General features: G+C 61.3%; 1 protein-coding gene across 2 annotated transcripts in view; it reads right to left on the bottom strand.

The window, feature by feature from the left end:
- ITPR3 (inositol 1,4,5-trisphosphate receptor type 3) overlaps positions 1-22,531 on the bottom strand; it is a 38,948-nt gene extending 16,417 nt beyond the window's left edge. The window contains exons 1-27 of one of the 2 annotated variants that reach the window (XR_005626172.1): positions 21,943-22,531; positions 16,398-16,468; positions 13,032-13,153; positions 10,077-10,163; positions 9,296-9,454; positions 9,085-9,183; positions 8,915-8,998; positions 7,668-7,814; positions 7,489-7,584; positions 6,478-6,528; positions 5,882-6,024; positions 5,677-5,776; positions 5,221-5,381; positions 4,422-4,563; positions 4,055-4,216; positions 3,780-3,952; positions 3,574-3,693; positions 3,015-3,197; positions 2,679-2,930; positions 2,288-2,432; positions 2,012-2,159; positions 1,542-1,738; positions 1,284-1,413; positions 955-1,012; positions 617-782; positions 313-477; positions 61-129 (exon numbers count right to left, since the gene is read on the bottom strand). Coding sequence is in view for 1 of the 2 variants with exons in the window: in XM_039695800.1 (XP_039551734.1) it covers positions 61-129; positions 313-477; positions 617-782; positions 955-1,012; positions 1,284-1,413; positions 1,542-1,738; positions 2,012-2,159; positions 2,288-2,432; positions 2,679-2,930; positions 3,015-3,197; positions 3,574-3,693; positions 3,780-3,952; positions 4,055-4,216; positions 4,422-4,563; positions 5,221-5,381; positions 5,677-5,776; positions 5,882-6,024; positions 6,478-6,528; positions 7,489-7,584; positions 7,668-7,814; positions 8,915-8,998; positions 9,085-9,183; positions 9,296-9,454; positions 10,077-10,163; positions 13,032-13,153; positions 16,398-16,468; positions 21,943-22,031 (3,519 nt within the window). In the remaining variant the exon portion in view is untranslated. The remainder of the gene's footprint in view (positions 1-60; positions 130-312; positions 478-616; positions 783-954; positions 1,013-1,283; positions 1,414-1,541; positions 1,739-2,011; positions 2,160-2,287; positions 2,433-2,678; positions 2,931-3,014; positions 3,198-3,573; positions 3,694-3,779; positions 3,953-4,054; positions 4,217-4,421; positions 4,564-5,220; positions 5,382-5,676; positions 5,777-5,881; positions 6,025-6,477; positions 6,529-7,488; positions 7,585-7,667; positions 7,815-8,914; positions 8,999-9,084; positions 9,184-9,295; positions 9,455-10,076; positions 10,164-13,031; positions 13,154-16,397; positions 16,469-21,942) is intronic. The other variant, XM_039695800.1, reaches the window with a different exon arrangement.
- Between the last annotated feature and the right edge of the window lie 1,707 nt (positions 22,532-24,238).

Below are 24,238 nucleotides of genomic sequence, written 5' to 3'. Positions count from 1 at the left end.
CCCCCCCTGGATTTTGCCCCTTTCCTTCCTGTCAGTGCCCAGGGGATTGATGTCACTCACCCCCTTCACTATCTGGTAGTTCTCACTGCTCTTCTCTCCTGGAGCAATGACCTCCTCGTCGGCACCGTGCTGAAGGGGACACGACAGCACTGGGGTCACACTGTGCCACTCCAGCCACACCCCACAGGACCCTCTGGAGCCTCCCCATTGAGCCCATCGAGAGGCATCAGGTGCTGGATTAAAGGTGAGCTGCCCCCCTGCCTCCCACTCCTTCCCCACCCTGGATCCCAGTGCCTTGCTCAGGGTTCTCACCTCCTTCTTCTCCTTCTTGTTCCCCTCCCCTGTGCTGTCCCCTTTGGTGCTGCCCTTCTTGTCCACCCAGAGCTCCGATTTCTCCACCATCGTGCGGAGCTTGTCCAGCTCTGACTTGATCACTTTGTAGTTCTCCACATCCTGGGCTGAGATCAGGAGCTGGACCTGCAGAGACATTCCCAGGGGTTTCCAGTTTGGGGCACAAATCCCACTCCCAGTTCTCCCTCCCAAGGAAAGGGCCAGGATCCACACCACGTCCCCACCCACAGCCAGGCGTGGGATCTCCAGGTCCCCTCAGCATCACCTGCTTGAAGGTGTGCAGGACCTCCTGCCTCTGGCTGAAGTGCTTGAAGAGGAGCTGCAGGGAGCCGGAGATGAGTGGGGGGTAGTCGTGCATGGTCAGGTGGATCAGCACCCTCAGGAACATCCTCCCTCCCTCGTCATCCACCTCCAACATGCTGCTCGATTTCCTGGAGCGGGATGGAAATTCTGGGCATTAACACGGAGCTCAGGGGCTGATGGGGACAGCTTCAGGGCCTTTAGAGCCTCATCCTGCTCATCACCTGCAGCTCCCGCCCTGGGCAGGATGGACAGAAGGGGAAGGGCCCTATGGCCAGGGGAGCTGTGAGGGGAGGGACTCACCCCACACCAAACATGGCTTCAGCGTGCTCCCCGATCCGGTCCAGGTTCATGGCTGCAGCTGCAGGGAGAGGAAGGGAGTGACAAGGGTGGACAATGCCAGCCCTGTGTCTTGGCAGGAACCCACAGGAACCAACCCAGCTCCCTGATCCTGTTCCCACCAAAACACGGACTCCATTCCTCCCTGCCCCCTGCCAGCAGCAGCTGCTGGAGATGTCACTTCGGCTGGAGATGTCACCTCTGCTGGAGATGTCACCTCTGCCACCTGTGTCCTCCCAGCCCCTGGGGTTTGCTGAGCTGGGGGTGTACCAGGAGCAAAGTGGGAGAGTTACTTGTGGAGTCAAAGGCTGGAGCTGTCCCATCAGCTGCACTGTCCTGCATGGGGTAAACCTCCACAAACTCCTTCTTGAAGACAGAGAGCAGGTAGGAGATCCTGTAGTCCAGCCGCACGTTCAGGATGAACTGGAAGCACCAGGGAGGGAGAAACCAGAAGTGACTGAGTGCCCTCTTCACGCCAGCTGTGCCCCTGCCTGAGAAAATCACATTACACACCCCCCTCCCACAGGTCCCACCACTCCTTCGGCTCCAACCTGCAAGATCTCCAGGATCTTCAGCTTGGTCTCCATCACCACGATGTTCTCGTTCTCAATGCTCCTCCCTCTGTCCACTTGCTCCGGGGCAGAGCCAGTGCTGAGGCTGGGGGGGCTGAAGATGGACTGTTTCCTGCTCAGCACCATGGTGGACATCATCTGCCCCACGCCCTGGATCGACCTCCGCACGTTCTTCCCTGCAGAGGCAGCCACAGTTAGAGTGGGTGGAGAGGGAGATGGCAGAGGACCAAGGAAAGACCCATTTGGATTGGAAAATTCTCTAGATTTAATCAGAGAATGAGCAGAAGGCAGCAAATATTTCTTTTGGCATAGCCAAGGGCTCACCACCCCACGTCCTGCTGCACACACAGCCACACCAGCAAGCCAGTGTCTGCTTTTCTTGTCACCAAAACTAGAAAGCACTGGGCAGACCATGGAAAACACCTCCCTGGCCATGAACAGGGACTCACCTGTCACCTCGTCGTTGTAGACAGCCTGCATCATCAGCTGAGGGTTCTGGACGCAGTCGATGATGCCCAGCAGGGTCCGTGTCAGGCGCAGCAGCTCGCTGAAGCTGTAGAAGCCGAAGTAGATGAGGTTGTGGGCAAGGCTGACGACCTGGGGAAGGACAAGGCAGCTCCAGACCTCGCCCTGCTCGGGGCTGAGCAGGAGAATCCCTGGTGGGGGACAGGGACATCGCAGGGACAGCGGCACCAGACTGTGTCACACCCTGCAAGGTGCCGCACCTCGAAGGTGAGCTTGTTCTTCTCCTCATTGGCGAAGGGCACGGCCTCGCTCACCACGTTGTTGAGATAGTCTTCCACAAACTCCATGGTGCTGGCAAACTTGTTCTTCTTGTCATCACGGGAGACGTTGAGGTTGGAGTCGTAGCTGCAAGGGGACACGTGGGGGTGAGCTGGGGACAGCGGGTGTACTCACACCCAGCTGGCAGGAGAGCTGTCCAGTCGGTGCCTGAGCCACCATGACCAGCAGTGATGCTGTGACACATGGAGCCCACTTCCTTCTGAGGGCTCAAACCCACCCAGGTCACTCCACAAACACTCCCCTTCCACGGCATCTGCCACCCCCTGTCCTGCCCTGGCCCTCAGAGCCATCCCAAGCCCTGGCGTGTCTCACTCTTTGATGGTGATGGCTGTGGGGATCTCCGTCCAGAGCCGTGCAAACTTCACGGGCATCACCAGCTCCTGGGGGTCCCTGTCCACGTGCACGTGCAGCATGAGGTGGCAGAAGGAGGCGCGCAGGTCGAAGGGCAGCATCTCATCTGCCATGCACAGGAAGATCAGGTCCACCCCCAGCTGCTGGGAGATCTCCTTGATGGCCAGGTACTGGCGGTCCAGGCACATGCGGGCAAAGAGCTTCAGCTGGTACCTGCCCAGGGGTGAGGGGGAGAGGGAGTGAGGCCGTGCATCCCTCACAGCCTCACCTGGAGAGGAGGTGCCACAGGAGCATCACCTGTAGTAGCTGAGGACGTTTTCATCGTGGGCATTGCCAGCCCGGGCCTCCTGTGCCAGCTGCCGGATGCTTTTCTCGTGGTGGTCGTTGTTCTTGTCCGTCCAGGTGAGCCAGACCTCCTCCTCTGAGTACTCAATGCTCAGGTACTCGTGGGTCTGGGACATCTCCTTCACTGGCCTCAGCCTGGGACAGGAAAGGGGAAATCTGGAGATGGATGGAGGGGCTGCACCTCAAGAGGTGATGGAGCTTCAGTGGGACCAGGCCCATCCTGTGGTGGGTTTCTTGTAGGGTGGGGAAAAGGTGTAAGGGTTTTATTTAACTTCTCATTATCCTGCTCTGATTTAGTTAAGAATAAACTTAATTCATACCCCTAACTAGAGCCTGTTTCACCTGTGATTGTATTTGATGAGAAATTTCTCCTGGTTCTTATCCCAACCAATGAACCCTTCAATAATTTTTCTCTCCTCTCTCCAGCTGCAGAGTGAGAGGCTTTGGTGGGTGCCTGACAACAACTCACAACAAACCCCTGACGTGGAAAACCTCTCCCTCAGCCACTCACTCAGTTTTGATGAGGATGTCGCTGTTCTTGGAGTCCAGCACGCACTTGCAGATCAGCTCCTGCGTGACGGGGATGGCGATGTGGTTGGACACGCAGAGATCCGAGAGATAATCCAAAAACCTGCCGGGGGAGAGGCAGCTCTGCCATCAGAGGGGGGCTCCCCGCGGCTCCCGTCGCCCTCTCACCCCGCGGAGCCCCCCACGCACCGTGGCTCGCGGTTCTTGCGCACCAGGCTGACGAAGGTCTCCACCTCGGTCTTGGTGATGTGCTTCTCCAGCAGCTTGCGGTTGTTGTGCAGCAGGGCCGTGATGGTGTCCTCGGCCAGGATGTCGTAGCCGATCTGGGACTGCATCATTCCGAACTGCTTGGCGATGTGCTCCTGCAGCGGGCAGATGGGGTGTGAGCGATGTCCCCCTGCCACCCCGAGGCTCCACGGGGAGGGGGAGTCACCCCCCAGTCACCCCCCAGGATTACCACCCACCTGGTTCTTGCGGTAATCCTCCTGGGAATGCCGGAGCACGCGGTAGCACAGGCGGAACATGTATTGGTAGGGAGCGTTCTTCTGGTCCGACAGCTCTTCCAGCCTCACCAGGGGCCCTTCCCCGCCCTTGTCCTTGAAAGGGGCCTTCAGGATCCCAAAGATCTGCCCAAAAGCAGAGATCAGGCTGAGTCCTGCTCCACACCAGCTCCCTGTGCACGGCTGGGCACCATGGCATGGGCTGGAGGCCAGACCCTCCCCCGTGGTGTTTTCCATCCCTCTGGCCCCCAGAGTGGCCCTGAGCAGGACAGGACATCTCCACGGGACACGTCCCAGCCTTGCTGGGATGCAGGGCCCCAGGGCCACCCACCTGCTTCAGGATGTTCTGCTCCCGCATCAGCTTCTGCCGCTCCCGGTTGGGCTTGGTCACCACGATGTCCAGCACGTTCTGGCCATTGTTGGGGACATCACTGACAAAAAACACCAAGTCCTCCAGCAGCTGGATCACGAACCTGCAAAGGGACATGGGGTGAGTGGGCTGGGGGCTGCTCACTGCCCAGACTCAGGTCCCTGCAGTGGTGCTGGTGGGTTTTGGGGACCAAAGAGCCTCAGAAACCTGCCAGGGGAGCTGCTGGCTGATCCTGCACTCCCTGAGGAGGTCAGTGGCTGGATCTGCAGCCCCTATGGCTCCCGTACGTGCCAGGGTGAGTGTCTGGGGGGCTTTGCTTGTGGCTAACACCAGGGATTCTGCATTTAACGCCTCTGCCCCTGTGGTCACCCCCGTGGGCCAGGCTGGCAGGGCGGAAGCCGCTCGCTCTGTCCCACAGGGATCTGTGTTTGCTCAGGAAGCACCAAGAACCCACCCACCTAAAAATAATACAGTGACTAAGGCGGCTGCCCCTATCGTGGGGCCATCTCCCAGCCCCTCGGATATTTTTCTAGGATATTTTTCTGGGATATTTTTCTAGGATATTTTTCTAGGAGGGGCCAGAGCGGGGCTGTGCCGTTATCTGGTTTCCTCGCCAGGCTTCTGGGAGAAGCAGGCGTGGATTGGGGTTGTGGGCAGGGAAGCAAGGGCAGCGCTGGCACCAGCATCAGGCAGGGGCCCCGTCCTGCTGGGGAGCCCTTGGAGGAGCCCAGCACGGCCCCATCTCCCAGGGGCCTTTTACCTCCGGTCGTTCTGGCTGAGGAAACCCTCGTTCATCTTCTCCACCACGTTGGCCAGCATGGAGCTGGCGTCGTTGGCAAAGTCCAGGTCCCGGATCTCGGACACGGGCACGGAGACGATGGCAAAAGCTTCTTTGTCCTCTTTGGTGGGGCACGTGCCCAGCTGGGAAGCAACAGAGAAGCAGCATCACACAGACAGGGCCATGCCAGGTGTGTCCCCACCATCTGCCACCAGCCCTGCTGACATCAGTGTCCCACTTTGTCCCCATCAGAGGGGCTGGAGTGGGCTTTGGCTGACTGGGGTGGGCTCCAGGCTGGTGTCCACCCACCCCTTTGGATCATCCCGGGTGTTTTATCCCTGGGTGCTGGGAGGGAAGGAGCAGCCTGAGAGCTCCCAGGGAGCAGGGAAGAAGCCCAGGGAGGGAGGAGGGAGGAGGGAGGAGGGAGCAGGGCCGCACCATGAGGCGGATGGGCCTCTCCTCATCGATGTCGATGGGCACGTTGGTGCTCTGGATCCAGGTGTTGGTGCAGAGGTGGCGCAGCCTCACATAGGAGTTCCTGCCAACAGCACAACGTCCTGCTGGGTGACCCCCACGGGGACACGCCAGCGCTGCCCTTCCCTCAGCACTCAGCCTCTCCCTCACCCTGAGCCTGCTGCCGTACCGTGGGACGAAGGAATCAGTCTTCTGCAGCGTGGTGGGGTCCAGCTCGAAGAGGGAGGCGATGTCGTTGCCGTGGGGCACGGCCACCAGCCTGTACTTGATCTTCTCCCCGGTGTTCCTGCGGCTGGCACGGCTGCTGCCGCCCTGCACGGTGGGGAGGGGGTCTCTGAGCCCGGCTCGGGGGTCTCCTGCCCCCCATGGCATCGAGGGGATGCAGCAGAAGCTTTGCTGGGGCCGAGCCTCGCACGAGCGGAGCGCAAGCGGCGTGGATGCACCTGAGCTACGAGGCTCCCCCGATCCAAACCTCACCAACAGCACAGAAAAACCCCCCTGAACATCCAGCTCCCTCATCTCCCAAGCATTTCCCTGTGGCCTGGGGAGCCAACATGCACTGGGACCCCTCTGGGAGGTTTTGGCAGGGCCCCCTCACAGGCAGGATGCTGCTCTGAGTGCAGGGCAGGGGGTGCTGGGCTGGCACAGTGGGACAAACTCGGCTGTAGTCCCCTCAGAGGGCTCTGTTTTGGGGCATTTCCCTGCTTTCAGGCCCTGGCTGAGAGCTGGCATGGTTGGGGCAGCAGCAGCAGCAGCTCTGCTCACCGTGGGCGCTGCTTTGGGCTCAGCCACGTCTCCTTTATAACTTGGGTTTTCCTGAAAAGTTAAAGAGGGAGATGAAAAGCAGCTGTCAGTCCTCCTGCTCGGTCCCTCCAAACCCCTGGGGATGGTGTGTGATCCCTATCCCTGCCTTCCCTGAACACATCAGAGGGAAAACCTGCCCGGGTGGGGCTGGAGGATGTGACCTGTGCCCAGTGCACGGTGTCCCAGCCCTGGGAGGAGGATGGGGGAGCTCAGGGGAGCCAACCTGGGCTCTGTGTGGCATCAAGAACTCCCTGGAGGCTCCAGGCTGAGCTCCCAGTGAGCAGCACCAGCCCAGGATGGGCTCAGCCTGAGATCTTTTGTCTTCAAGTGTTAACAGAGTGTCTTTGGGTTTGCAGCACCCATTTCAGAGCCCCAGTGTTTGCTGGTTTCCATCCTGCAGTGAGGGAAGGGTCCTGGGAGTTTGGGAGCATCCCCAGGAGGTCCCTGCTGCCCTGGCAGTGCCAGACACACCCCAGTACCCAAGTGCAGCAATCGTGCCTCTATCAGGAGGCCTTGAGCTGGCCTTAAAAAGGAGAAGAAAAACCTGGCAGATGGTGCCTCCAGACCCAGATTCTGCCCCCACCCTCTGCCAGGCAAGGACGGCAGGATGAGTCACATCCCACTTCCAGCACACCAGGCTGTGCCAGTCAGTCCCTTGGCATGGGCTGAGCACAGAAACACCCCAGACACCCCCTGCTGTTCCCCTGGGCCAGAAAAGGAACCAAACCCAGCCATCTGAGCAAGTAAACCCCTCCACTGGGGGATTTCAAGGGGGAAACTTTGGTCCTAAACCAGATAAATGATGATGGTCAGGTGCCAACACCTCCTGCCAGCAAGGAGGTGTCACAAGGGCTCCCAGAGCAAACCGGAGAGGACCAGAGGAAACGCTGGGCTGCCCGAGGTGGGCACTGCCTTTGCAAGGGGTGCCACAGCCCCAGGGCACGTTCCTGCACCCCTCTGCCACCCCCTTACCTCTGCTGCCAGGTAGTTGCCCGTGGCGAGGTGCTTGAAGCGGTACAAGCCATTCCAGTGCCCGGCTCCCCCGCGGCACGGGTCGTGGTGAACCACCTGGGAGAGGCAGGGGAGGGCTCAGCCCAGCGCAGCAGGGCCTGGGACAGCCCAAACACGCCCTGCATGCCCTCCCTGCTCACCTCCACCTCCCACAGGGCGTTGGAGCTGGTGGCCGAGGTGGCCGACTGGCGCAGGGTGGTGCGCAGGAAGACGTGCAGCTTGCCCTTGTACTCATCACAGGTGAGGAACTTCTCCTGCTCGGCGTGGAACAGCCTCACCACATCCCCCTGCACCAGGACACAGGCGTGAGGCCCAGGGTCAAAGAATCCTGGAGCCTTTCAGGTTGGAAAAGACCTCCAAGGTCATGAAATCCAATCTTTCACCACCATGCCCACCAAACTGTATTTTCAAGATCATGAAATCCAATCTTTCACCACCATGCCCACCAAACTGTGTCCTGAAGTGTTGGTTTACTCATTTTGGAACACTCCCAGGGAAGGTGACTGTCCTGGGGAGCCTGTTCCTATGTTTAAACACTCAGCCAGTGGAGAAATTTCTCCATGACTGTCCTGCAATGCATCTCCTCTTGTGACCCCTCATGCTGCAAAGGGGACAGGATTCCTCCTGGACACAGCTCCCACCTGCATGGCAGGATGGTGGGACCCTGGGGACCACAGGGCACTGTCACCTCTTCCCACTCAGCCTCCTGGAGCTCTGCTGAAACCTGCCCCAGGTAGTTCAAATGCTCCTGTGAGCCCAGGGGATGGGCACAGGCACCCTGCGTTGCCATCACTGCCTTTAACCCTGCAGTGACCCTCTGCTTCCACCCCCAGGGGATAAAGGGATGTGAATCCATCACTTTCCAGCCCTGGAGCAGGCAGAGGCTCCACTCCTGGATGTGTTTAAGGCATTAACACTCTGGGAAGGAGGATGTGGGAAGCTGGGACAAGCACAGTGCCTGGGGATGAAGGGCTGTAAGATCCTAACAATCCACATCCATCCAGCTGCTTCCTGGAGGACCTCAGCCCCGAACAATGGCTCAGCAGGGAAAGTTCCTTTCCCAGGCAACAGCCACCCTGCTGCACGGCTGAGCAGCTGGAATTGTCCCCACACAAGAAGCCACTGCTGGCACTGCGTGGGGTTGTCCCCAAAAGTCAATTTAACACCCTGAGGTTGGTAATTTGTGCCCTCAGCTCTCTGCTGCCAGCAGATCCTAAAATATCCCACTCCGCCTCACTGTGCTGTTCTCCAGGTGAGGAATTCAAGCCGGAATTACAGCCCTCAAGGCAGGAGCTCTTTTGTGCCCTTGTCACAGAGCCAGGTGGCTGCTCACACGTCCTGTCCCTCAGAGCCTGTCGGGTCCATGCAGCCAAAGCTCCTTCCTTACCCCCTTCAGCACTTCCTCCATGTGGTCGCAGAACTGCATGAACAGGTTGATTTTCCAGCTGGTGTTACAATTGACCGAGTTCACCTACAGAGCAAGAGAGCGCGGTCACGACCCCAGGACAGAGAAAAAAAAAGAAAAAAGAAGGAAAAAAGGCCCAGCCCCTCCTGTACCTCCTTGCAGCCAGCATTGTCAGCCAGCTCGTAGTTGCTGGCGTGCAGCGGCTGCCCGGCGTTCACGGGGTTCAGGATGACTTTGTCTCCCACGACTACCTGGGGAGCAAAATGGGAAAAGGGCAGCGAGGATGAGACCTCGGGGTGGAGCCCAGCCCAGGCACAGAGCTCTCTGCACACCCCTTCAGGGACTGCTGGGCCCCACGCTCACGTTGTCCCCGTTGCTCCTGAGCTTCCAGAAGGGCTGGATGAAGAGCCAGGAGCCCTCGTTGCCGGTGGCATCCAGGGTCACCCGCATGGCGTTCTTCTCCAGCAGCGCCGGCAGACGCTTGTTCACCGTCAGGTACTTGTTGCTCTTCATGTGCAGCAGCTGGAGGAGACAAGGGTGGGAGAGATGAGAAGTGCAGCCCTCAAGGCACCACCAGCCCCTTCCCAGATGTGCTGGACCCGTGCTGGATCTGTGCTGGATCTGTGCTGGACCCGTGCTGGATCTGTGCTGGGCCTGTGTTGAACTAACATTGGATCCACATTGGACCTGTGCTGGATCTGTGCTGGATCCATGCTGGATCTCTGTTGGACCTGTGCTGAACCTGTGCTGGACCTTTGCTGGATCCATGTTGGACCCGTGCTGGATTCATATTGGATCTGTGTTGGATTTGTGTTGGATATGTGATGGATTCATGTTGGATCCATGTTGGACCTGTGCTGGACCCGTGCTGGATCCGTGTTGGACCCGTGCTGGACCCGTGCTGGATCTGTGCTGGATTCCTGTTGGACCCATGCTGGACCCGTGTTGGACCCGTGCTGGACCCATGCTGGATCTGTGCTGGATCCATGCAGGATTCCCGTTGGATCCATGTCGGACTAGCATTGGATCCATGTTGGACCCTTGCTGGATCCATGCTGGATCTGTGCTGGACCTGTGCTGGATCCATGTTGGACCCATGTTGGACTAGCATTGGACCCGTGCTGGATCCCCGCTGCCCCCGTACCTGGATGACGCTCCCGTACTTCACCACGTCCCCGTGCACCTTCTTGTTCTCCGTCTCGTTCTGCTTCTGCTCCATCTGGGCCGCGTGCTGCTCCAAAGGGAGAAGGGCTGAGGGTGGAGCAGCAGCCTCCTCCCTCCCCAGGAGCAAATCCCAGCAGGGTCACTCACAGCCTTGGCTTTGGGAAGGGTGGGACGGGCTGGGAGCAGGGTCAGCCCCCCTCTGTCCCCCAGGCCACAGCAGGGAGCACCCACGAGCTCAGCCCAGGGCCAAGGTCTGACCTTGACCAACCCTAGGCAGGCCATGAGGGCTTTAAATCCAGGACTTTAAAAACTAGGACAGGGACAAAATGGCACCAAAATTCCCCTGGGACAGCAGCTTTTGGCATAACACCAAACAAGGGTGCTGGGTTCAGGCTGGGGATGGGGGTCAAACACCCAAAAGAGGGGATTTGTGCACTGGGGGCTGTTGGCAGCACCAAAGCCAAGCAGCCAAAGGCGGCGTGCCAGCGGTGCCGTGCCCAGAGATGGAGCAGGCCTGGACCTGCTGCTGCAGGATGTGTCCCCAGGAGTGAAGGCTCAGCAGCCCCTCTCCAAAACCACAGAGATTTTCCACTCGCTGGCTCTGGCAGTGGGAGCAGTGACGGGATGTTGACACATCCCCAGGAGAGAGGCAGGAACTTGCTCCCACAGCAAATCTGGGAATGGCAAGGGAGCGCCGACAGCCCCGGCGCCAGGCTGGGCATGGCCCGGGCAGCTCCAGCCCAGGGATCCCCCAAAATTGAGATGGGAAGGTGGAAAACAGCGAGGGATGGAGCTGGGAGAGCCTCTGCCCTTTCCCATCCTTCTCCCACCCCTTTCTCCTGAGGGCAGAGGAGTTGGGAAACATCTGGAATCACGGCTTGGCACTGGGAGGGAGGATGGGGCTGCAGGTCCTGAGTGCCCAAGGAGGTGAGGGCTCTGAATGTGCCCACAGAGCTCTGGGTGCCACCCAGGGTGACCCCTCCATGCCCACAGAGCTCTGGGTGCCACCCAGGGTCACCCTCACCACCCTGCAGTGGTGGCTGCTGCCATCAGGAGAACAAACCCGCTCCAAGAAATCCCGCACTGGTGCTGCTCTGGGAGTTTAACAACAACCCCAGGGAGCAACACGGCTCTGATGGGAGATCCAGCCCCCCAAATATCCTAAATCTCCCCCCAGATCCGAGCCAGCAGCCGGGGGGGTGGCACTGGCACTGGCTGCCCCAAGCTCTTGAGTTCCTGGGGCTGATGTCCCCTGCATAGGGAGGGTCTGTCCCCAAACCCAGGGATGGGGTGTCAGGGATGCCCACAAGGGATCGGGGGGCACTGGGGGACACCAGCAGAGGGGCTGGAAAGCTTCTCCAGCCTGTCTGAGCTGCTTTAGGCCAAGAAAACAGAGTTTAAACCCACTGAAGCACAGCAGTGAGGGGCATGAGGTCAGAAAGGCACTGCAGGCAGGGCTCCCCCAGCCCAGACCTGGCTGCTCTCCCCTCAGGAATCATCCCCGTGGGCTGGGGGATGTTCCCAGGCTGTTTCTCATCCTCCCTGCAGCCCGGTGCCTGCAGAGCTCGGCTGGGCTGGGCTGAGCCCCGGCCGCGAAGGGAAACACCAGGAGCAGCAGCAAGGAGCCAGGAAATGGCAGAATCTCTTTAAGACAAGCCCTAACCAAGGTGCAATCAATCAGGCTCAGAAATGAGCCTCTGGGGCCACTCGTGGCCAGGACAGCTGTGGCGTTACAAGGGCAGCAGGAAAATGGGGGCTCTGTGTGCCCGTGACCGCGCAGGGCTGGGCACGGGGCGGGCACTGACCCTGCCCTGGCACCTCCAGGGCAGGACAGCCCGTCCTGGCACTGCTCAGCCCCCCCTGCCCGAGGCAGAGCTGGGGATGGCGGGGCTGGGGCTGGGCTGGAGGCCCGATGAGATGATTTAGTGAAATCTCTCCCCAGCCTCGCTTTTATGAATCATCGGCGGGGCCTCGCCAGCTGCCTCAGGCCGTTGTGCAATGTTTGATGTGGGCCCTGGCCAAGGCTGGGGGAAGCCAACGGGAGCCTTTCCCTTCCCCAGCCCTCTGGAGCAAGTCCTGGAAGCAGGGCTCCCTCCTGCATGGGTGTCCCGGGGTGCTGAGGGGTGCCCTGGGGTGCTGAGGGGTGTCCTGAGGTGCTGAGGGGTGTCCTGGGGTGCTGAGGGGCGCCCTGGGGTGCTGAGGGGTGCCCTGGGGTGCTGAAGGGTGTCCTGAAGTGCCCTGGGGTGTCCTGGGGTGCTGAGGGGTGTCCTGGGGTGCTGAGGGGTGCCCTGGGGGGCCCTGGGGGGTCCTGGGTTGCTGAGGGGTGTCCTGAGGTGCTGAGGGGTGTCCTGGGGTGCTGAGGGGTGTCCTGGGGTGCCCTGGGGTGTCCTGGGTTGCTGAGGGGTGTCCTGAGGTGCTGAGGGGCGCCCTGGGGTGCTGAGGGGTGCCCTGGGGTGCTGAAGGGTGTCCTGAGGTGCTGAGGGGTGTCCTGGGGTACTGAAGGGTATCCTGGAGTGCCCTGGGGTGTCCTGAAGTGCTAAGGGGTGTCCTGGAGTGTTCTGGGGTGCTGAGGGGTGCCCTGAGGTGCTGAAAGGTGCTCTGGGGTGCCCTGGGTGTCCCGAAATGCTGAAGTGTGCTCTGGGGTGTTGAGGACTGTCCTGAGGTGGTGAGGGGTGCCCTGGGGTGCTGAAGGGTATCCTGGGGTGTCCTGGGGTGCCCCAGGGTGCAGGGCTGTGCTCACAGAGCTCCTCTGCCACATCACCTCTGCACAAGAAACATCAGGAGGGTGACACAGCAATGGCTGGGCAGGGGACAAAGGGGGAAAACACAGCTGGAAATCCCTTCTCATCCCAAACCAGCCTCACCGGAGGTCTGGATGCCATCACCCAGCCAGCTCGTGGGCACTGCCAGCTCTGGGCTCCTGGCTCCTGCTCACCTGGAGCTTCTGCAGCAGCACCACGTCGGCGATCTTGTCCTTGTCCTGCTTGGTTTGCTTGGCCTTCCAGTACTGCTTCTGGGCAGAGTAGCGGTTCATGGGACACACTTTGAACAGGCAATCTGGGAACAGAGCAGAGCCTGATGAGGCTGCAGCCGCCACCGGGGTGTCCCCAACAGGGCCAGTGTCACCGAGGGGCAGGGACAGTCCTGGAAGGGAGTGTGGTCCCCCCGTGAGCGAGGGAGCACGGCGGGGACTGGTGGAGGTCACGTCAGCGTGTGCTGGCGGCTGGGTCGGCTTTAAATCAGGATAAATAATGAGTCCAGGAATTACTGCACTTCTTGGACTCGTGATTAGAAGTGTTCCCATCGGAAATGGCTGTGCTGGTCGGGAAGGAAAGCTTCGGGGGGGAGAAGGAGCTCTGATGGAGCCCAGCTGCACCAAACGGGGAGAGGAACCCGGCAGGAGGGAGGCTGGGACACCAGCAGCCACCTCCACGTCCCTTGTCACCCAGGGGACACCCTGAGCCTGCAGAAGCTGTGGCAGGAGCCTGTGGTGGCCGTGCCACCGGGGCACACATGCCCGTCCCTCCGTGACCTGGATCACCAGTGCTGGATGCTGCGAGCGCCCGCTCCCGAAACCCCCGCGTCAGCAGCTCTATTTCAAGATCCTGAAGGATGCACAGGATGCATCCCAGCTCCTCCAAAGCCTCCCTGCACTGCAGATCGCCCCGATTTGCCTGTTTTCCCCCAGGATGGTGGGCGGGAAGCGCAGACATCCAGGGCCAGGCCTGGGGAGCTGAAGCAGGAGAGCAGATGTCTGGAGACAACGAGGCCCTCACATCTCCCAGCCCCCTTCCCGGGCTGGAGGCTGCGCAGGGCGAGGGCAGGAAGGGCTCTGCAGCCTCAATCGCCCTAATTATGCCTGAAATAGCAGCCCAGAAAGTTCAGAGACAAAAAATAAAATTTAAAAAACCCCAAAAAAACCAAAAACAAAAGTCCCTTCCCTGGCTGGCGGCGGGCCCAAGTGTGTATTTATTTACCTGGGAGTGCCGCTGGGGCCGCGCCGAGCGCGGTTCTCACCGGCCGGGGCTGCTGGGGCAGGGCCAGCTTTCACATCTCGTTTCCCAGCCCCGTTTGCCAGCGGCACATCCCGTGCCAGGCAGCCAGAGCAGCCCTCGGGGCCGGGGCAGCCTCCCCCGAGCACCTGCACGGGGCTCCGTGAATGGGGAATTAATGGGAGCTGCTGGGAAAGGTGATGCTGGGAAGGAGAAGCCAAGGGGAGGTAAAAAAAAAATAAAAAATCCCAGCTCAGCGACTCTGAAATGGCTGCAAATGCAAGGCCTGGCTCAGAGTGTGGCTCAGTGCTGAGCCCAGCTTTGTGAGGAGGGAAACTGAGGCACGGCGGGGGTTGTGTGCAGAAAATCTCCAGCACGGCTTGTGTTGGGAGCTGGAGGCTTTGGTACCGCCAGATTTCTGAAAATGGATTGGGGTGGAAAAGAGGGGAGGTGGAGGGAGCTCCTGCACCAGCAGGGCCCAGAGGGTAATGTGCGGCTGACCTGCCAGGACCCAGAGTCAGGGGGGCAAAACCTCCCACCAGAGAGGTAAAACTTCCCATCCAGAGAGATTTGGGGGGCAAAACTTCCTATTCAGAGGCTTTGGGGGCAAAACATCCCACCCAGAGAGGCCTGGGGGGCAAAACTTCCCATCCAGAGAGACTTGTGGGGCAAAACTTCCCATCCAGAGAGATCTGGGGGGTAAAACTTCCCATTCAGAGAGGCCCGGAGGGCAAAACTTCCTATTCAGAGGCTTTGGGGGCAAAACCTCCCACCCAGAGAGGTCTGGGGGGCCAAACTTCCTATCTAGAGCGGCTTTGGGGACAAAACTTTCCATCCAGAGAGACTTGCAGGGCAAAACTTCCCATCCAGAGAGGCCTGAGGGACAAAACTTCCCATCCAGAGAGGTCTGGGGGCCAAACTTCCTATCTAGAGTGGTTTTGGGGGCAAAACTTCCACCCAGAGAGGCTTTGGAGGGTAAAACCTCCAGGTGACCCCTTTGGGAACTAGGGACAGCAGTGACCCAGCTGAGGGTCCCGCTGTCCCCTTGCCTGGGAGGGTGGAAGTTTGTCCTGCCGTGCCTGAGCTGGGCTGGGAAGAGCCTCGGCAGGGGGAGAAACCACAAGGAATCAAAAGCAAATAACTGAGAGGCGTGCAGCGTCTCTGGGAGGCAGAGCCGGGCAGGAACAGCTCCCAGGTGGGTTCTGGCATTTCCAAAGAACCTTTCGGAGCTGACCCCGGCGGGAGGGCCCCGTTTTCCCAGCGGGAAGCCCCGGCACGACCCGTGTGTGGCTCAGGATAGGGCAGGGTCCGGCCACAGGATGTGGGGACGGCGACAGAGCTCGAAAATCTCCTGCAGCCTCCGGGCCAGGGAGCAGCCCCAGCCCGTTGTTTCCACCTCGCTGCAGGCGATGGCTATCGAGCAGGGAGAGCTCTACCTTTCCGGCCATTAAAACAAACAGCTGGATATCCTGATAGGGAGCAGGGCTGAGCCCAAAAGAATCCACGCCTGGAAAAGAGATTGGACCCACGTGCACGGGCAGGCAGAGGGATGGGGTGGATGCTGAGCATCCAGCCCTGGGTGGAATGTGGGGATGGAGCTGCTGGGGGGTGCTGGAGATGCTGGATGGGTTGTTAATTAGAGTCGTGGATAAATTAATGGTAATAACTCCCGTGGAGAGGCAGGTCATTGCTTGGTGGGATCCTGAGAGAGTGGAAGAATTGATGTCTTGAGACAATTTGGGGTGTGGGGGAAAGGAGGGTGGTCAGGGGGATGGGTGCTGTTAAAGCCACCCTGAGAAAAAGGTGGAGGCACAAGGCAGAGTGGGGAGCTGATATTTTAAAAAAGAGATAAAATGACAATGGGGGGATGAAAGGAGCAGCTGCCCTAAACCAACACCTCAGTCACGGGTTTGGGGACATCTCCCAGCTCTCGACTCCCTGGCCGTGTGATCCAGGCACTCCAGTCCTGCCAGGATAGGGCCCTTCCCTGAGTGTGGAGCACCCTGGGCGCTTGGGGCAGCAACTCCCAGGTGGGTGCAGCACAGGGCAGAGCTGTGCCCTGATCCCATCCCATGGATCCCATCCCATCCCATGGATCCCATCCCATCCCATCCCATCCCATCCCGTCCCATGGATCCCATCCCATCCCATGGATCCCATCCCATCCCATCCCATGGATCCCATCCCATCCCATCCCCTGGATCCCATCCCATGGATCCCATCCCATGGATCCCATCCCGTCCCTGCTGTGGATGCTCAGGGCTGGCCCCGACGCTGCTCCAGGAGTGATGGAGCTGCCCCAGCCTCACCTCGGAATTTCTTGGGGGGGTTGTCCAGGTCTCCGGCCGCCGGCTCCACCACGCACCGATCGTCCACCAGCCTGAGGGGACAAGAAGAGGGAGCAGGGTCAGGAACGGTGGGCTGGCAGCGGGGCTGAGTGGGCAGAGTGGTTCTGCCACCATCACCTGGCCCAGAGGGACAAATCCATGCTGCACCTCCTGTTTCCCACCCATAAACATTCCTCAGGAGCTGAACCCCCCTTCTGTGAGTTCCCACTGTGTGTTTTCCACTTCCCTGGGTGTTTTCCATGCCCTGTCCCGAGCACACAGGGCTGGCACAGCAGTGAAGGACCAGAGGAGGATCATGGCAGTCACTGCAGGCCCTTTGCAGGGTGAGCTGTGCCAGGGGGGACCCTGCCCTGCCCAGCTCTCCCCCCTGCACACAGAGCTCTGTTGTTGCACCCTCAATCCAGCAGAAACGGGAGGAGTTCAGCTCCATTCACCAGTTCTCCTTCCCTGGCTGGGAACTCTTCCCACGGGGACACGGAGGGTGCAGGTGCTGTGCATGGAGGTGGCAGGGCCCCCCAAACCCGGTTATTAATTATTATCTGATCAGAGCTGCAGGCTCTGCCCATCAGATCAAGGCTCCGTGTCTCCTCCCTGCCCACTTCTGTTTTCCCAGCGTTGAGCAAAAAATCCCTCAGGCTTGGCCTTGGCTGCTGGGGGCTGATTTTGGGGTGTGTGGGACGTTGCCTTTCGGAGTTAGGGAGAGCAGCAAAGCAGAGCCCGGCAGGGGGATCAGAGGGGCTGAGCATCGCCCGAGGGGCTCCCTGTGCTGGGAGCTGCGTGCTGGGCTCCGGAGGGAACCGGGAGCTCCAGCACGACAGGCTGTACCCGCTCGCCCGCTTTGCCCAGCCCCGGGGAGCCGCAGCAGCGGCAGCAGCTCTGCTCCTGCCCGGCAGAGCCAGCGGGAAGCGTGTCCCCATCTGCGGGAGGTGCGACAACGGCCTGCAGTGCCCCCCTGAAGGGACAATCCGTGGTGGGACAGCTCTGTCCCCGGGGCAGGAGGACGGGGACAGCCTGGAGCAGCGAGAGGTGGCAAAGGAAAGCGGAGCCCGCGCTGTCCCCGCCGCCCCCGAGGGACTCTCGGTGTCCCCGGCGCCCAAAAAACCCGAAAATCGCCGGGGATGGACGCGCTGCTCCACAAAGGGAAAAACCTGAGCAGATCCATCCCACCCGCAGCTCCAGCTCCCTTCCCTCAGCCCAGCCGCTCTCGGGAGGAGGGGAGAATTCCTTTCGCTCGCAGGGAGGAATTTGGCCTCGCTGCTGACGGATGGGGACCCCGGGGACCCCGAGCTGCCGCGTCCTTGGTGAGGAGGCGTGGGCTGGCACCGGGCTCTGACACCCCTGGGCTCCTCACGGCCTCACATTTCACACAAAGAGAGAAAAGCAATTTGCCTGGTGGCAGCAGGAGCTTCAAAACCATTAGCAAAGACCTGGAAGGTTGGAAAAACCCCAAAGCCACGAGTTGTGGCCAGACTGGGCTGCCTGGGCTTTGCAAACCAGGGGGTTTGGGGCCATCCAAACACCTTTTCCTTGGGTTCTGACAGCAGGGAAGCAGCCAGGGACATTCCCAGGTTGTTGCAGAGCCTTGGGTGGGCAGGGAAAGAGGGAAAGAGGAAAATCCAGAGCAGCTGCAGCACCACAGGGGACATGCAAAGCCCCAGCCCAGCCCTGGTGTCACTCGGGGGCAGTTTTGGTTTCTGTTCTGTTATTTTGAGGGGGGCCAGGGCAGAACAAACCCTTGGGATGTGCCTGGGAGCAAAAACCACCGAGGGCTGAGGACGCCAACCCACGGGTGGGGCTCAGGGGGCGAAGCCCTGACCCTCAGCACATCCCCAGCTCCCACGGAGGCAGAAAGGCTCCATTCTTCTGGGCACTTTAAACCCTCAAATCCTCCAGTTTTACTGCTGGAGGTCTCTGAGGAAACCCTGACCTGCCGGGTTTATTTTCAGCACTGAAGAAAACAGCACGGGAGCCTCTCCCTTCACTCGGCCCTGCTGCCCCTGCTCCACCGGGCACGATTAGAGACAGTGACCTGCCAGCCTGGAAGTCTTAATTAGTTAACGATCTCAAGGCACTTTCAGCATCTTTAATCCCAGGATTACACGCTCGGCAGGAACGCGGAGTGTTCTTTTTATTAAACTGATACTCTGGGCGAACATTCCTCCGTTAAAAATTTGCTGAAAATAAAAAAAAATAAATTAAAAAAAAAGGGATTCTGACAGAGTGGACATGAGTCACCTGGGAGGCTGCCGAGGCCGGGACACGCTCCCGCTAAGAACCGGCATTCCCGCGGTGGGATGGGCCAGGGAAGCTCCCCAAGGAGCAGCGGGGATGCGCGAGGGCACCTTTTAATGGGAAAACGGTGTCCAAGCACCGGGAGGAGGATCCTGAGCCAGGCAGGATGCGTCCAGGGAATGTCATTTTGCCATTCCGAATTCCCCCGCCGGGGTGCAGGAGGGGAGGGATCCGGCGCTGATGAGCCCCCCAAGGCTCGGGCGAGCATCTGGCCGGCTCTTAGCCCCGGGGCTTCCAGCGGGGCTTCCAAAAGCCGAGCACAAAGTGAGTCCCTGGCCCGGGGCCAGCGCGTTTGGCCCCGTGCGAGGCAGAGCCTTCCCCGGGGTCAGGGGGAAGGAGCTCGTCCAAAATCCGGGGCAGCCCGACCCTCCCGACCCCTCCCTGGGGTCAGCCCCCAGCTGGAGCCCGCTGGGATGGGTGAGACCCTCCCAGATGTGGCACAGATGATGCCAAGGGGGGCTCGGGCACGCAGGGTCCAGGGAGCTCTGAGAGAAGGGAAACCCCAACAGAGCCAGGAGAACCCCAAGAGTAAACCCAGCAACCCCTGAGGTGAGGAAAAGGAGGAGGAGGAGGAGGGAGAGGAGGGTGATGAGAGCTCGTTGCTGGCCGTGGAGCCGGGTCAGCCCCGCTGGCACCGCAGGGTGGGCGCTGCCCAGCGAGGAGAGAGTAAAGCGAGCGGGGCAGCCACAAAAATGCAGCTTTTTGGTGCTGTCCCGGTGCCAGGAGGGCTCGGACTCCTCCTCCTCTTCCTCCTCCTCCCCCCCGGCAGGGACGGGATCATCCTGACCCGGCGGAGCTGCAGTTACCCTTTAACCAACTGCATCTCCCCGAGCTGCTCCACCCCGAAATCCACCTGCAACCGCAGGGACAGGTGTTATTTCACCTGAAACAGCCACCCGGCACCCAGCTGGGTTTGTCACCCACCCGTCCCCTCTGCCAGCGCCCGTTCTGAGCCCCTGGAGGGTTGGGGCAGCACAAAATCCTGCAGGGCAAATCCCACATCCCCAAAACCTCTTCTGGCCACTCCAATCTGCCCATCCCATGCCCCAGCCCCACAAGGGTCACTGTGAGCAGCCCTGAGCCCCGTTCTGCCTTCCCAGGGCAGTGTTTTGGGCTGACCCGGGGGTTTGGGCTGGTTTGGGTATCTTGGCATTCCCCCCGAGCTCCACGCCCGGCCCGGGATGTTTTTCCTGCTCATGAGCAAACAGAGAGGGGGGGAAAGGGAGGGTTTGTGCCTGACAGAGAGATTCGGGGAGCAGAGCAGCCTCGGGTGGGCTCCCCTCACCTCCACCCCACACCCCGGAGACCCCCGGGGATGTCACAGCAGCCACCCTCAATGTGACACCGGTGATCAGCACCTCCGTGTCACCCCACACAGAGAGGATCCCGCTGCAGACCCCAGGCGATCCCACGGCCCCTCCACGAGGAAGGATGTCAGGAAGGTTTCCGCAGGGCGGCCGCGTGGGCCGGCAGAGCTGTTTGCCTTGCAAATGAGCTGAGGAAGGTCCCAGGGGCAGGAGGAGCCCTCTCGGTGAGTCACCTGCTCCCTTATCGCGGGAGTGATTTAAGGTGCGGTTGGGTCTCCCGTGTCGCAGGGCACCAGGGAAAACAATTTTAGGAGGGAAGGGGGGAAAGAACGTGCAGGAAGAGAAGCCTGGAAAGTGGGGCTGCCCAGCAGAGGATGTGCAGGGCTGAGAAGAGGCTCCCCAAGCAAGCCCTGCTCTTGTGCTGCTTCTGAGGGAGTCTGGAAAAACACCTGGCAAAAAGGGGGGTGTGAGGGCCAGAGCTGCAAAGGGATCAGAACTCTGAACAATGCACGCATTTCTAAATGAACCACTGGGACGTGTTTGGGGACAACGACCAGCGCTGGTCCCTGCAGAGCCTCCTGCAGAGCCCATTGCCAAGAGGCTGGAGGAGCGCTGGGGACAGCCCCGAGGCCACCTCTCCAAAAGCAGCCGTGGGGATGCAGGAAGGGCTGGCACAGACGGGCTGCACCTGCAGGACCTGCTGCCCAGCACTGTGCCTGCACACACGGCGATCCTGAGCACCCCTGCACCCCATTTCTGGGCAGCCAGGCGCAGGGAGCCTCGGTGGGCAGCAGCCCGGTGCCACGCGTGCCCAGGGGTGGGTGAGGAACGCGTGTGGGCGCAGGTATGCGCGGCTCCGCTTCGGCACAGGCATGTGGGAGCAAGTGCATTCAGCGCAGATTATAGAGCCGGGCAGCTCCTGCCCCAGGAATCCCATCCAAGTCAGCATTCCTGCCTGAGCTCAGCCTCTCCTACACGCAGCAGCGTGGGGCAGGAGCTGGCACGGCCCCACATCCCCCCTGCCCCGGGCTGCGGGCACGCTTTGGGCTCCTGAGTGTGTGGAAAAGGAAAAACCCACCCGTGCCCCAGGGCGGCCCTGTGGGAGCTCTCCTTGTCACCCACCCTGTCCCCGTGCCACCGGGCAAACATTCCCGCCGGGAGCAGAGTGGCATCGCTGGCCTGGCTGTGCCCAGGGGCGGCTCCAGCCGGGCACGGGAGTGACACGGGACAGAGGGTGGGCAGAGATGCCCCGGCCCGTCCTGCCACGTCCAGGCAGCTGCCTCAGCCCGGAGCTGGCACTGTCCTGTCCCCCTGGCAGCGCTTGGTGGCCACGGGCAGCCCGGCTTGGTGACCCTGCAGCGATTCCCGCTGCGTGTGCGACACCGAGGGGGACAGCGGGAGCCGCCACCGCCGTCCATGGCCGGGGGACAGGGCAGTGCCAGCCTCCCGCAATGACCCCGTGCCCAGGAGGGGTCCCGGCTGGCCGAGCTGTCACCCCACATGTCCCTGTCCTCACCCCACCGACCCCCGCGCTGCTCAAACCCATCTCACCCCCCCAGCCCCTGAATGGGGGGAAGCCGCTTCTGGCCGGGGGAAAGCGCGGCTGAGGGTCCCTGCAGGGCCACATGCCGCCCCTGACAGCAGCTGGAGCGCTGCTCAAACCCATCTCACCCCCCCAGCCCCTGAATGGGGGGAAGCAGCTTCTGGCCGGGGTCCCTGCAGGGTCACATCCCGCCCCTGACAGCAGCTGGAGTCCGGGACGACCCGGGGCAGGACAGCCTGTCCCCGGCCGGCTCCTCTGCCCGTCCCGCCGAGCGCCCGCAGCTCCCCGGCTCCTTCTCCCACCGCGCTCCCGTCCCGTCCGTCCCGGAATCACCGCGGGGCGGCCCCGGGAGCCCCTCGCTCACCCCAGGGTGCTGATGAAGCCATTGACGGAGCCCTCGGCGTACAGGGAGACGATGTCCCCGATGTGCAGGAAACTCGACATCTCATTCATGGTTACCCCGACCCGGCGCGGCGCCGCTTCCTCCTGCAGTCACCTTCCCGGGCCGAAATCCAGCATGGGCCAGCGGAGCCGGGGGGTCCCCGCTCCGGGGAGGGGTGAGGAGGGGTCTCTGCTCCGCGGGGGGACGATCCCAGCCCGGCTCCTGCCGCCAGCAGCACCGGGAGCGCGACGGGAGCGGAGCCCCACAAGTTTTACATGTGCCGGGCAGGAAGGGAGCCGGGCAGGGAGGGAGGAGGAAGACGAGGAGGAGGGGGGGGGGGGGGGGGGATGAAGCTCAGCTAAGGGTCCGCATGGGCTCTGTCCGTCTGTCCGTGCCCCGTCCCGCACGGCTGCGCTACCTGCGGCCAATGCGGCGGGATCAGGAAGTCCCGCCGGCAGCAGCGTGCGGGGAGGGGACCCGGGGCCGCCCGGGACGGGGGGGGCCACCGGAGGCCCCACCCCCGCTCCCGCCTCCCGTCGGGGGGGGGCTCGGGCTGCGCTCCCCGGTGCCCGCGGGCAGCCCCGGCTCCGCCGCCCCGGCTCTGCCCCGCCACCCCCGGCCCCCGGCACGGAGCCCCCCCGGGCCGCTCAGAGCCGGCACGGAGCCCCCAGCCCGGGGGTCTCAGCCCCGCTTGGGACGGCCCCGGGCGCTCGGGGGTCGCGGGGAGCCCCCCGCGCTCCGTGCGCTGCCACCGGCGATGGCGAGCGGGCACTGCCGCCGCTCCTTCCCCCGACAGTGCCGCCCCTCCTCAGGTGGCACCGCGGGAGCCGCAGGTCCCTGTCCCTGTTCCCATCCCTGTCCCCATCCCCGTCCCTGTCCCTTCATCCGCCGCGTTCCCGGGTCCCGCAGCAGGGACAGCCCCCGGTGAGGCTCTCGGAGGCTCTCGGGGGGTTTTCCTGCCCCAGGCCGTCACTTGTCCCCTCCTGAAGCCCAGGTGGCTCCTGCCAGCTCGCCGCTCCCAGCAGGGCCCGCTCGCACCTGCTCTGCCTCTCAGCAGCGCTGTCCCCTCCTGTCCCCGCAGCGCTGCCCGTCCCCCGCCGCGGTGCCAGCCCGGCCCTGAGAGTGGCTCCCCAACCCCTCCATCCCCGCCAGGAGCTGTGGGCAGGAAGGAGAGACCCCCACGCCCTCCTGCAGAGCCCACCCTGTCCCTGCAGCCCTTTAAGGAGCCTTCCCAGCACCCCCAGGCTGGGCCAGCTGCTCTGGGCTCCCAAATGAGCACTGGTGGGAAAGGAGCACGTCCTCAGAGCATCTTCTGGACAGCACAAGCGACCTAGTTCTTCACTTTAATTAAAACTTGCCTGCTGTAAAAACAATATCGGGAGAGGAGGAAAAAAAAAAAAAAGCAGCATGATGCTTTTCTCATTTATTTCCCTCCTGTCCTCTTTTCTCGCAAACAAACACAGGTTTCGGGAATATAAACCTTGCCCTAAATAGTGATTTTTTTTTTTCTTTCCACTAGGAAACGGACAGGTCCCCTGGCAGAACAAAGGGAAAAAAATTAGTGCAATTCCTCTGGGGGGGAGATGTGAATTCAGGTCCATCAGGATTAGCTGCGTTTTCAGCACAGGACAAATTTAGAAGCCTTTATCTCAGGCAACAGAGGGGGAAAAGAGAAGATCATGAGAAAAAAAAAACCACCAAAACCTCACTGCTTTTAGAAGCAAATGAAGGTTTCACAACAGGAGCTCAAGGAAAGCCCCAAGGAACCAAAGTCCCAAACTCCACACCTGGATCAGCTGCTGTGAGCACAGGTGCCTCACTGAGGGGCACTGTGGCTGTGCCACGCCAGTGCCACCAGCCTCACCGGGCACGGCTGGGCAAGGAAAACCCTCTGGGAAAGCAAAAAACCCCATGGCACTACACAAACAGGCACCTGGCCTGGTTCCTGCCACCCAGGAGGACTGGGGACAGCAGGATGGAGCCTCTGGAAGCTTCCATCCCAGCCATGGCACCACCGGGTGCTGCCAGTGCCCAGCCAGGCACTGAATGTCCCAGCTCAGCTGGGGAACCCAAAATATTGCAGGGGTGTCACCCTGCCCACTCTGAACCCTGGGAATGGCGACACAACATCCCAAATCCTCCCTGGATGGGGCTGGCATGGATGAAGCCCTCCCCATCCTCCAGCTCTGTCCTTGTAGGGGGCACAAAGAGAGACCCCACACCCTTGGAATGGTGACAGCTCTGTCCTTGTTGGGGGCACAAAGAGGGACCCCACACC

The sequence above is a fragment of the Passer montanus genome, unplaced genomic scaffold (assembly GCF_014805655.1).
Source record: "Passer montanus isolate IOZ18808 unplaced genomic scaffold, ASM1480565v1 scaffold93, whole genome shotgun sequence".
In the NCBI taxonomy this organism is placed as follows: domain Eukaryota; kingdom Metazoa; phylum Chordata; class Aves; order Passeriformes; family Passeridae; genus Passer; species Passer montanus.
Note: the sequence above shows the minus strand (reverse complement) of the source record. Positions and strands in the feature narration are given on the sequence as shown.